General features: G+C 36.2%; 1 protein-coding gene across 1 annotated transcript in view; it reads left to right on the top strand.

Moving 5' to 3' along the window:
- Positions 1-12,777, top strand: part of LOC149831486 (uncharacterized) — a 58,493-nt gene extending 45,716 nt beyond the window's left edge. Inside the window, exons 9-10 of the mRNA XM_090013916.1 lie at positions 11,623-11,866; positions 12,388-12,777. Coding sequence (XP_089870042.1) covers positions 11,623-11,866; positions 12,388-12,615 — 472 coding nt within the window. The 3' untranslated portion in view covers positions 12,616-12,777. The remainder of the gene's footprint in view (positions 1-11,622; positions 11,867-12,387) is intronic.
- The last annotated feature ends 777 nt before the right edge of the window (positions 12,778-13,554 follow it).

Below are 13,554 nucleotides of genomic sequence, written 5' to 3'. Positions count from 1 at the left end.
TTATGCTAGTCTGTCAGCTGCTAACAGACTAGCATAAAGTAAGTTTTTCACGCACAGCTGCTGTCAGCACAACAGCTGTCTGTCAGCTGTTGACAGTTGCAGCAGCTATCTGTCAGCTGCTGACAGCAGCTGACAGCTGCAAAGTTTAAAAAAAAAAACCCGCCTATTCCCCAACCCCCTTTTTTATATTTATATATATATATATATATATTACTTATTACATTTTTGCCCCTGCTGCACCCCCGCACTCGGGTTTTTTGGAAGTGCCGAATCCCCGCACCCGCACCCGCACCCGCGCCCGCACCCATGTGACATAGCTTGTGATGATCAGATCATCGACATACAAAAGCAAGATGCACTTCTCATGAGAAGAAGATGATACAAACAAAGCAAGATCATGATAACTTTTCTTAAAACCAAGTGATTTTACAATTGAGCTGAATTTTTCAAACCAAGATCTGAGAGCTTGCTTGAGCCCATTCAAGGCTCTACTTAACTCTACCCTAAGCATCTGCATATCCCTGTGACAACTCCATATACACCTTATCTAAGTCTCTATTTAGGAATGCATTTTTCACATCCAACTGCCAGCGATTCCACTGCCTTATCGCAGTAGCAACAAGCTGTAATGAAATGGTGGTCTTCCACGAAAGTACTTGAATCTACCAAAAAGAATGTCTAAAAGACACTTCAAGCAAAACCCATAAAAGGGTATAAAAGGAAGAACACAACAATAAGTAAAAAATCTTTATTAATAACCAAAATGCTTAAAAAGCATTAAATACATGTAATGGAGGGGTTCACCCCTATTTATACAAGAAGAATGAAGAGGCCCAAAAAGAGTAGTTGGACTTTAGTCCAACGACTCTTATTGTAGCCGTTGGACTAGAATCCAACGGCTATAACGTAGTCAAGTTGTAACAAGAACTTGACTAGATTATATATCTAGTTCAAATGGAACTAGATATATATAAAAAGCAAAAAACAAAATAAAGAAAAAATATATGTATATAATAATAATATAATATAATATAATATTATTATTATATATATGTGTTACACTTTATATTTTACATTTTAACACTCCCCCTCAACCTTACGGTACAATGAAGAAATCTGCTAATTGATACTCTGATGTAACATATGGCAGATCAATAGTTTCATGCAAAAATTCTTCTCTGACATAGTGACAATGCATCTCAATATGTTTGGTACGCTCATGAAATGTCTGGTTGCTTGCAATATAGATCACACTCTTGTTGTCACAGTACATTCCTGAAGCTTATGTTGCTTCAGCTCCCATATCAGCTAGCAGTCGCCTGAGCCGAACAACTTCCATTATAGTGGTCGTCATGGCTCTATATTCAGCTTCAGTGGAGGAAAGAGAGACTTTTTGCTGCTTTTTGCACCTCCACGAAATTAAGGACTCATTTAAGAAAACGCAAAAACCAATGGTTGAGTGCCTATTATTAGGATCACCTCTCCGGTCAACATCAGTATAGGCAATTAAATCTAATGATGATAATGAAGATAAGAAGAGGCCTTATGAGAGAGAGGTCTTTAAGTATCTAATAATATGCAAAACTGCTCTAATGTGTACAGAAGTGGGAGCATGTTGAAACTGACTAGTTGTGTGTACAACGTGTGCTATATTTGGCCTAGTAATGGAAAGATAGGAAAGTGCTTCGATAAGTTGTCTGTAAGGAGTGGGATCATCATGAAGTTCTCCATCATCAATTCTCATTTTAACATTGACAACTTCTGGAGTGTCCACTTTCTTATCATCCGTAATGACAAACCTGAAAACAATATCAAAGGCAAATTTAGATTGAGATATCAAATACCCACAAGGAGAATAAGCAACTTCAATTCCTAAAAAATATCTTAGTAAACCTAAGTCAGTCATTTCAAAGTGAGTTTTAAGAAGAGTTTTGATATTTGCAACTCTCTGTTTATCGCCGTCGGTGATGATCATGTCATCCACATAGAGAAGAAGAACTATAATCTCTGCATCCGAATTCTTAATAAACAAAGCAGTGTTAGTCAAACAGGGTTGAAAACCAATATCAAGCATTACATGACTAAACCTATCATACCAAGCTTCTAGTGCTTGTTTAAGGCCATAAAAGAGCTTTTTCTAAACGAAGAGCCTTACCCTTGGGAATACTAATATCAGGTGGGGTTTCCATGTACACTTCTTCAACTAGGTTTCCATTTAGAAATGCATTTTTGATATCTATCTGATATATGGGTCATTTTTTAATGGAAGCCAAGGCAATTAAGGTTCTAACCGTGGTCATACGAGCAACTGGGGCAAAGGTTTATTCATAATCAATGTTATATTCTTGTGCATAACCTTTCGTCACTAATCGGGTTTTGTATCTCTCAAGAGTTCCATCACTGTAACCTATAGGTTTCTTACCTAAAGGAAGATCTTGAATAATCCAAGTAGAAGCCTTTTGAAGTGCATCTAACCCAGTTTTCATGGCTTTTACCCATTATACATGATTTTTGGCTTGTGAGTACGATGATGGTTCCTCGTATGAGTATATTAATGCAATAATTGCCCTATATGTAGGTGAAAATGATTCGTATGACAAACTTTTCAGGTCTTGAGACTCGGGATGATCTTCTGGTTGGTACTTTAGAATATTTTTCAAGTGCACATTGGAAGGCTTGACTCTCTTCGTCTTGAATATCATAACATCCCTATGGATTTGTTCTTCATTGTCATCATCATGATCAATATCAATAGTACTTTGATCATTGTCAAAGTCATATTCAGGATCATATTCATTAGGTTTTTTATGTTAGATCTATCAGAAAGGAGTATTCAGTAACTTAGGTTTTTCAAAATCAAAGAAGTTTTTTTTTCTAGGAAAGAGACATTTCTTGATACATACAAATTTTCATTTTGGGGATGAAAATGTTAGAAAATAACATATATATGTATATACTTGAATATATATATATATATATATATTTTATATATATACATACTTTTCGTAATACAAGAGTATGTATATGTATATATATATAACTATATATTTAAAGTATATACTTATATTCTTGTAATACTTTTTTATTTATTTATTTTTGTAATTTTATTTCTTTCTTATTTTTTTGTCTTTTTGTCAAACAGTCATAATTGACTAGAGCTGTTGGGCTGTCAAAACAGCCAACAACCTTTTTGTCAGGTTCTGTCAAACAATCAAAATGTTGACTGTTTGAATAGAGCTGTTGGGCTACTCCCAACGGCTCTAATTAGAGTTGTTGGGAGTAGCCCAACAGCTATTTTAATAGCTCCTCTCATGTAACCTCTCTATAAATAAGGGCATGCTGTCCATTGTAATTTTAATACAAAGATTGAGGGTTTTACCTCTTACATATTCAGATTCAAGTGCATTTATGCACTATTCTTATGTTTGTGCTGTGGAGCATTTTGTATGCTATTTTGGTTTACCATATTGGGTGAATGTATGTTTTGTCAAGTTATTTGTAGACTTGATTGTGTGTAAGACTCTTTACAGAAAACACCTATAGCCTTTTTTATTATCGACATATCCTAAAAAGGCATAAGGAATCACACAAGAGAGTTTGTCATTTTTGTCAGTGAAAACAAAACACTTGCATTCAAATACTCTCAATCTAGAGTAGTCTGGAGAAAGATTCACAAGTTTTTCAATTGGGGTAATATTTTTTAAAGAAGAAGATGGCATTCGATTAATCAGATAGGTAGCAGTTAGGGCAGCTTCTGCCCAAAACTTGTTTGGAATTTGGTTTGCTATTAATAATTCCCTAGTTGTTTCCATAATGTGTCGATGTTTACGTTCAATCAATCCATTTTGTTGTGGTGTATATGCACAAGACCTTTGGTGTGTAATGCCATGTAAATTGAGATAATCTTTGAATTCTTTAGACATAAATTCTCCTCCTGAATCCGTGCGAAAAATGGAAATATCATTTCGAAACTTATTTTTAACCATGTTATGAAATATTTGAAAATATGAAAAAACTTCAGATTTATGTTTAAGAAAATAAATCCAAGTATGTCTAGAAAAATCGTCGACAAAGATGACATAATATGCAAGGCCACCTTTTGAAATAATTGGTGTAGGACCCCAAACATCCGAATGTACTAATTCAAGTGGTTTGGAAGAAACAAATGTTTGATCATTAAATGGTAATTTTTTTAGTTTGCCAAGAATACAATCTTTACAAGTAAAATTCTCAGAATTATAAAATTTTCCCAAACTTGGAAAATGTTGGATTTTGGCCATTTGAGGGTGACAAAGTCTTTTGTGTCACAAATCCAACTCTATTTTCTGAATATTATAACAGAAAGCATTCTCAGGCAATTCCAAAAATCCATGTAATAGAGTCCTCCTTTTCTATAGCCTTCCCCAATCAGCTTTCCTGACTGACGATCATGTACCCAACAATCATGAGAAGAAAATGAGATATTGCATCCATGATCAGATATTTGAGAGACAGACAAAAGATTTAAATTTAGTTTAGGAATATATCTGACTTCTGGAATAAAAAATTGCTTAGTTTTATGATTTTTTTCAAAATTTCTTATTCTTTTTATTTTAATAGAGGTTCTATCTGCTGTAAAAACTTTTGACACACTTGACTTGTTTTTGAAACATTCGGATAAACTATTGTTATTTGGGGTCATATGAAACGAAGCACCAGAGACAAGAAGCTACGAAAAGTTACCTGGATCGGAGAATGATGAAACAACTGCTCCAATTGAGGCTTTAGACAAGAAGAAAGTTCCTTTGATAAGAGGTTGAAGAATCTCCATTATTTGGGTCATGAAAACTAGTGCATCTTGATCTTTGGGTTCTGATCCAACATTCGCAACTCTCTTTTCTCTTAGCTCTCTAAGTTTAGGACACTGAGGCCTATATTGTCCTGGTTCATGACAATGGTGGCAAATAACTTTTTTTCTGTCAAAGTCACCATTTTGTCTATTGAAATGAGGTGGTCTGTAAGAGCGTACATGATTACCCGGTCTAGATACAACTAGAACAAAATCTTCTGGTTTTAGAGTATTCTTTCTAATTCAGTTTTCTTCCATAGTTAGTTCCTCTATAGTATCGATGATAGATGAAACTTTTTCTCGATGAAGAAGAATCGATTTAGTCGACTCGAACTTCGGTCTCAAACCGTTTACAAATTGATAAAAATGCTCTATATCAAGTTGTTTTTTACGGAGCACAATGTCTTCGTAATAATATTTTGGTTCTAAAAGAGCCAATTCTTCCCAAAGTTCAGACAACTCATTGTAATATTCTCTAGTGGTTTTCTCCTTTTGGGTCATTGTCCGAACTTTGTTTGTAAATTGCACACGTGCAATATTTTTAAGAGAATACATATTTTTGAGGTATTTTCATGCCTTATCGGCATGTTTGAACTTAGCAAGACTAGAGCATTTTTTAATGTCTACGCTATTAATTAGCCATGACATAATCTTTGCATGCCCTATTTTTCACTCTTTCCATTTCTTTTCATAAGTGGCTAATGCCTTGCTCTTCTCCTCTTCCATTAGAGAAACTTCTTTATCACCCTCTATTTTGGTGAGAGATAGTTTAGGTTTCAAATCCAAACCATCCACTATACCCCATAGCCCTTTTTTCCAAATGTGGTGCTTTATAATCGAAGCCCACATTACATAATTAGTATAATTTAACTTTATGGGTATGATGGTGATCTATCATTATCATCCACCTTTTACAAGGGTGAGAGAGAAAGAGATGAGAGAAGAGAGATAAAGGTATGGAAGAGGATAGATAATACAAATTTTTGTAGCAAAAATTTCTTCAATAGCCTCCTTCAAACGAATCTTCTTGAGCCAAGAACAAGGTGATAAACACCCTTTGCAAGTGAGGCACGAAAAACGAAGCAGAAGCTTTTCATGATCTAAGATCTCCACGACTTTGATACCATGTAATGAAATGGTGGTCTTCCACGAAAGCACTTGAATCCACCAAAAAATAGTGTCTAAAAGACACTTTAAGCAAAACCCATAAAAGGGTATAAAAGGAAGAACACAACAATAAGTAAAAAATCTTTATTAATAACCAAAATGCTTAAAAAGCATTGAATACATGTAATGGAGGGGTTCACCCCTATTTATACAAGAAGAATGAAGAGGGAAGAGCTCATTTTGAGCTCTCCCAAAAAGAGTCGTTGGACTAGAGTCCAACGGCTATAACCTAGTCAAGTTCTAACAAAAACTTGACTAAATTATATATCTAGTTCAAATGGAACTAGATATATATAAAAAGCAAAAAATAAAATAAAAAATTACATTTTAACACAAGCAAGGTCCTACTGGTAGTGATATGAGCAACATGAGCAAAAGTCTTTGTGAAGTCAATTTTGAAATGTTGGATATACCCTTTTGCAACCAATTTGACCTTGTATCTTTCGATTGACTCATATGGCTTAGTCTTTATCTTGTACACCCACTTGCACCCAACTACATTTTTGCTTGATAGGAGATGCACAAGATCCCAAGCATGCATTCTTTCAAGGGCCTCTAGCTCAGCCATTGCTCGCTGCCACTTCTTTAGAAGCAACTTTTTTGCATAAGAACTAGGCTAAACAATATAAATTTGAGTTAAAAAGGCATGATGCTGAGAAGTAAAGGACTCATAGGATACAAAGCGAGTAGGAGGGACTGTGACTTTAGTACTACGACGTACCTAAGGAGGAGAGGAAGATGTGGAAGGAGACTCCAAGCTCACATGCTTGAGATCAGCTATAAGGGGATCAAAATTGACCTCTATATTTCCTACTTCCTCAACTTCAACCTAGCCTGAAAACGGTATCTCCACCACATTTTCTTGCCTCCTAGAATAAGTTTGACAAAATCTACCATCTCCTCCTTGAGTTTCCTCCCCCCGAGCCTCTATATATCTCTCATCTTCCTTTTTTATAGGGAAAGGAATAAAGGAGAAATCAATTGAGTTATTTTCTTTGGTCTCATCTTGGCTAAAGTAAGGTCTGTCTTCATGAAAAACGTGTCTAGATATCCAAACTTTATTCTCTATTGGGTCGTAACATTTATACTCATTTTGGCCATTAAGAAAGCCAAAGAAACGACATTTTGCTGAGCAGAGAGAAAGCTTATCCCTGTATCGACTAGGTAACAATACAAAGTGCACCCAAACTTTCGTCAAGCTATAATTAGGAACAGTTCCATACAACTTTTGGAATGAGGATATACCTTTAAGGGTTGCTGATGGCATGCAATTGATCTGATAAATTGCCATGCAAACTGCATTTGCCCATTACTTTCTAGGTACATTTTCACCAAAAAGCAAGACCCTACCCTAGTATTCTCCAAGATATGTATGTTCTTTATTTCAGCTACACCATTCTGCTCAAGAGTGTGGGGACATGTCTTCTAATGATCAATCCCCTTATCTTGCAAAAGACTCTCAGTCGCGCCACTAATATATTCTCCCCCAGAGTTGGTAGGAAGAGTTTTGATTTTAGTAAAAAACTGATTTTCAACCATTACACAAAATTTCTTGAATATCTCAAGAAAGTTCACTTCTATTTCTCATGAAATAAATCCATGTAAACATTATGCAATCATCTATGAATATGACAAAGTAGGATGAACCCCTTTTAGGCAAAATAGGGGATGGACCCCATACATTTGAATTCATAAGTTCAAATGGACTCTCAGTTTCTCTCTCATTAACCCTAAAAGGCAAGGCATGACCCTTGGCCAACTTACAAATCTCACAATCCTACACATGACTTGAAACTACAAGTTTTCACCCTTCTAGACTACCAGAAGTGACTAAGTATTGTAACCTAGAGTTGGATATATGTCTCAGTCTCTAGTGCCACAAAAAGGACTCATCCAAAATAGTTGCTCACGCGAACTTCACATCTCCTCTACTTGCTCATGTCGAACCATTTCAAATAATAAATATCCCCTTTTCTATGGCCAAATCCAATCCTCCTCCCTAATAGTTGATCCTGCACAACATAGTCAACAAGAAAAAAGGTGACATTACAATTGAGCTTAGTTATTTGACCGACAAAAATGAGATTCATGGCCAAAAAAGGAACATGATAAACTTATGAGATATTAAGCTTACTCGCATGAAAAGAAGTAGAAAACACAATATCAACTTTAGAAATTGACATCGAAAATCCATCTGCAGTGTAAAAAACACCACTGCGGGGATGAAAAGTGATTAGGATAGACTCATGGGTTGTCATATGACAAGATGCTCCTGAGTCTATCAACCAATCATAGGGACTACCAAGAATACCTACGTAAGCAATACTAGAGGAAGAAGGACCAGAAGTAGAGGAGGCAGTGGCAGACTGACCAAGGAGCTAATCTGTTGCTGCATCTATTGCATTTGCTTCAACAACTGATGGTGGGTGTTGCTCGCAATCTCAACTGAGCTCGACATAGAAGGTGTACTAGCCTGAGAACCATTACTGCTCACATCAGATATACCAAGCTTTGCCTTGGAACCATCTTCCTGTGTAGAAACAACTACAACTCCACCCCTCTTCCTCTTAAGCATTGGACACAAATTTTTCATGTCCATAACCCTTACAGTAATGACACTGTAGCTCATATCATTATGGCCTCCACTGGACCGACCTGCTCTACCTCCACCTCTACTCCCAAACTAACAGGTCACTGCAAGTACACTCTCTGTTGGAGGCTGGCTATCAAGAGGCTTGAGCTTTGTCTCTTTTGAAAGAAGCTCACCCAATAATACTGCTATGTCCTATCTGCACCACTGATGGAACTTGTTTTTTCATCTTTTAATGTTCACAAAATAGCTTTTGTTGTATCTAAGGTTCTAAAATTATTGCATTCATGAGGAGATGGGTGACAAGAAACTCCCTATGTCTGGTTCTGTAGTAGTGACATGGCAGTACTTGCAGAATTGATCAATTGTATCAAGATATATTAGTTCTTTGTTCTTTGTGATTTTGAGTACTTTCTTCCTAGATATGTGTCTGATATTATGAATACCCCTCATTTCTCTTGAAATATTCTTCATGATGCATGATCTAAGACTCATTGATTTTTCTTGCCTTGATTTTCTTCTCTAGTTTAGTGTTACTGTTGCTACACTGTCTCATGAGCACTTCACTTAGCGTAAATGTCCTATTTTGTCATGAAGCAACATCAGGCACCGACAGTTGACATGCCATGGCACTTCATGACAAGATCGAACTTCTATTGAAAATGGCCAATTCGGTATCCCTAACTTCTTATGGTTTTCAATCTTGATCTATTTATGTTTTGCTTCTATCAAAATTTATCATCTATTGCGTCCATGTCAAATTTCAACTTGGAGTTATTGCTGAATGTTTATTAATCTCAATGGTCTATCCTCTCAAAAAATTAATCACAATGGTCTAGATCATTATCCATGAATTTACTTGCATGATATTCATGCTTTATGGTTTTAGATTAAGTATTTCACAGAGTGTGTCAATGTCGTGTGTCTGACATAAGTGCCATCATCTTGTTGTCTATGGCTACATGTATGAATTTGGCATTACCTTTAATTTAAGACTACTTTTGATTGGTAATGATATTTTTGTCCATGGTTATCTTTTCTGTCCATCATTAATTTTTCTTGTTTATAGAAACTGACTAGCATTTTCTAAGAGAAATTAGCAAAATTGTCTCAATTTGTAGGAGAATCAGGTGGGATTTATCTTCGTGAAAGGACTGACTTGGATTTCTTTTGGTTCTTAAAGTCAAATATCTGTGGTTAAGAACCAGATATGGATTTTGGGAGGCTATTTTGAATAGCATGAGGGGCATAATCTTGAGTTCGTGTTTTATTAGAAATGGCAGTTGGTCCTTTTTGTTAAACATGACTGTTTATTCACTGAATTGAATTTTATAACCTGATTTCGGAGTCAACTCCTAGCTTGTCCATCAGTAAGAGTGGCAAATTAAGGCCAATATGAGGGCATCCTCAAGTTCTAGGGGTGGAGGTCGTTTAATTAGCATGCCTCTTATCAAGCTAGCTCTAAAAAGCATAGCTGAAGACCTCATTGGAGGGTTGTTGATACGCAGATGTTGATTACGGAAAGAGAGGTCAGCTACTGCATCACTAGCCCTACCTCCATCCAGCTGGAGCTTGTGAAGCCATGTGACCCTCCTAGCCATAAACTTCTAATCTACAAGAATATATTTTCTCATGTACAAGGACAAGCCTCCAAGCTTTTAGGAGTCTGACTGCAGGGACTAATCTTTAGTCCCCATCCCTTTCCTGTTTCTTGCTTTTGTTGTTTGTACTTCAAGTAAATCTTTTGTTACTCATAAACCTGTTGGGGTTCTGACAAACCCGGCATTGGCTATTAGAAGGAAAAAAATATATATTTAGGTGCATCATTTCTCTCTTATATCATCATTTTCAGAGTGCTTTTCTGTGTAGTGCTGTGCAAGCAATCTCAAACTTATAGTTCACTCTCCATGAGGATCAACCGAATTTTTGCAACTTGAAGAACCTAGCTTAGCAGCAAAGCCCTTTTGTCACATCAATGTGTAACTCAAAATGATGAATTCACAACTGGAGTTTAAATCACTAAAAGTATAGGTTGTAATTCTAGAGGATGTCCGTGTGTGTCGTATCTACTGAAAATAGGGCACACACCCAATAATGATAATTTCAGGAAGTATATTGTGCACCTAATGCATATGACCTCCGGCTCACAATTTTCCTTTATTAAGTTGAGTAAGAGCAAGATAGAATATATGGAATGTCGGTTTAGTAAGCAACAAAGTAGTGATGAGAGTGTAGTGAAGCTTGGTGAGCAAGAAATATCGGTGGATGATTGTTTCAAATATTTGGGATCTATCATTCAAAAGTATGGATAAATTGATGGAAATGTAAATCATAGGATAAAGGTTAGGTGGATGAAATGAAAAAGTGCAACTGGAGTGTTGTGTGATCGTAGAATGCCATTGCGGTTGAAGAGAAAGTTTTATAGGACGACAATTAGGCCCGCTTTACTATATGGTACGGAATGTTGGGCTGCCAAGAGACATCATATTCAAAAAATGAGTGTAGCTGAGATGCGTATGCTTAGATGGATGTGTGGAAATACAATAAAAGATAAGATTCGTAATGAGGAGATACGTAAGAAGGTAGGCGTTGCATCCATTGAAAATAAGATGAGAGAGAATCGTTTACGGTGATTTGGACATATTTGGCGAAGGCCTAATGATGCTCCAGTTAGAAGGATGGAGAAATGAAAAAATATATTAGTTAAAAGAGGTCGGGATAGGCCTAAGAAGACTTGGATGGAGATGATAGGAAAGGATATGAATGCTATGAACCTCACTGAGGACATGGCATTGGCTAGAAATGATTGGAGGAGAAGGATTCATGTGGAAGACCCAGAATGATTTTCTTTTTTGGTTCATATCGCCGACCCCAATTTGTTTTGGGATGAAGGCGTAGTTGTTGTTGTTTTGTCTCGTGCATACAAATTTATTAGTGAACGCTTCCTGTGTTGTTACTGGTCTTTTATTTTTCTTTTGTACATTTCTCCTTTTCTTAGTGGATCAGGAAGTTTACGTTGATGAATGATCTTTTGCAGGGGGTGGATTTTGCGCAGCTTCATTCTTTTGCTGCTCTTCATTGCAATCTTCATGCTTCTTACAAGGATTTCCTCCAATGGGAAGCCAGTCATTGAGATCAAAGTGACTGCCCCACCATCAAAGAACACCATGGAGCAACTTCTTGCTGTGCAGAATGCGATCTCTCAATTTGAGGAGCTAATTCAGGATGGAAATGTTATCCTCCTGAAGTCGCGAGCATTGCTTTTTTCTGCTCTTCCTCAGGTCTCTCTCTCTCTCTCTCTCTCTATATATATATATATATATATATATATATAGTCAACTGTGTAAACTAGAGATATGTGAACTTTTCGTGTTAACCAAGAATTTTACGGGCCTTTTCTTTCCCTTGAATCTGACCATATGGATGTGACCTGCATGCTTGGTTTCATAAGAATCAGCTCTTGGATCATCTGATTACATTTAAGCAGGATCTTTTTGGACTTGAAAATCAATGTATCAGAATTTTCATAAATATGTAAGCATTTAAAAGTCATGTTTTTTCATCAAAGAAACATGATTCAACAGTGATTCGATTCCTAGCAAATGGTCCATGCAGAACACATCTGTTGGGAGGATTTGCGAAAAGGGTGTTAGAAATCCCAGTTCACATGAAGTTCACACTGTTGGTGGTTCACATATTTCAGTGATCATGTGTGTGTGAGTGCATGCAAAAACAACTGCTTTATTTGGTTGGGGTATGTTTCTAAAAGTGGGCATTTTTCTTCTACGCATGCAATGTGCAGGCAACAAACCGGGTGGTCTTGGCATTGATTGTTGTTGCACTCTTTCTGGCTGTTGTTCCGGTAAAGTTCATAGTCTTATTGTTGTTTCTGGAGATCTTTACAAGAAATTCTCCTCCGAGAAGAGCTAGTACCGAGAGGTGGATGAGGAGAATCAGAGAGTGGTGGTTCAGTATTCCAGCAGCGCCTGTTGTTCTTGAGAAAGCCATTGAAGAAAAGAAGAAGAAATAAAACCCCTGTACTAAGGTATTGTGTTTTGTTTTCTCATGTATAATCCCTGTCCTTGGCTATAAAAATGTACTATAAAAAATATCGTCGAGGTATGATATCAATCATTATGATAGAATTTAGTGGCGGTTATATTTACCTAATTGAAAATTTGAACTCTCTCTCTCTCAAAAGTCACGTGAAAAAAGTTCTACCTTGCTGGTCACATGAAGAAGAGAAAAAGTAAAGTAAGCCACCACAAGCTAAGGCTCAAGCATAGTGACAAATATCGCCAGATTTATGAAAATCTCGCGATAATATAGTGAGAAATTGCCTGAAAGTTTAAAACCCCAATTTCTTGCAAGATTTTCAAAATATCACAAGATTTATGAAAAAACATAAATACCTCGATATTTATGTTTTAAACAGCTATTTTTCATGAAAAAATCATGTAATTTTATTTTTAAATAATTTTTATTAATATTTTCTTATAAAAAATATTTTTATATTTTTGAATTTATTTTTTTATTGCTGAGATTTTGCCAAAAAAAATGCAAGATTTATGAAAAATTTTCAATTTCTCGCGAGTTTTTGAAAAACAAAATTTTGCTGAAAAAAACGTTTGTCACTATGGGCTCAAGTTGGCAGGTTTGCTTGGCCAACTGAGTTGCTTTCTAAAAAGAGAAATCAACACCTGGTTTATAGAACTCTTACAGACCTACTTTTTGTCAGATTTGTAAAACACGTGCTGCTCCACCCTACCGTATTATGCCATTCAGTAGACGTGGTTTTATCAGAGGGAGGGGAAGATCATGTATATCATCCACTTTCATTAGTCATTTGGGGAGATCATGTATATCATCCACTTTCATTAGTCATTTTAGTAACCAATCAGCGTATGACATTTTAAGTCAGTCAGTAGTTAAAAATCAATCAAAAAGTACGGTTCCGTGCTCCACGTAT

Source organism: Nuphar pumila, chromosome 7 (assembly GCF_984573655.1).
Source record: "Nuphar pumila chromosome 7, dmNupPumi1.hap1.1, whole genome shotgun sequence".
Classification (NCBI taxonomy): Eukaryota; Viridiplantae; Streptophyta; class Magnoliopsida; order Nymphaeales; family Nymphaeaceae; genus Nuphar; species Nuphar pumila.
This window is presented reverse-complemented; position numbering and strand designations above follow the sequence as displayed.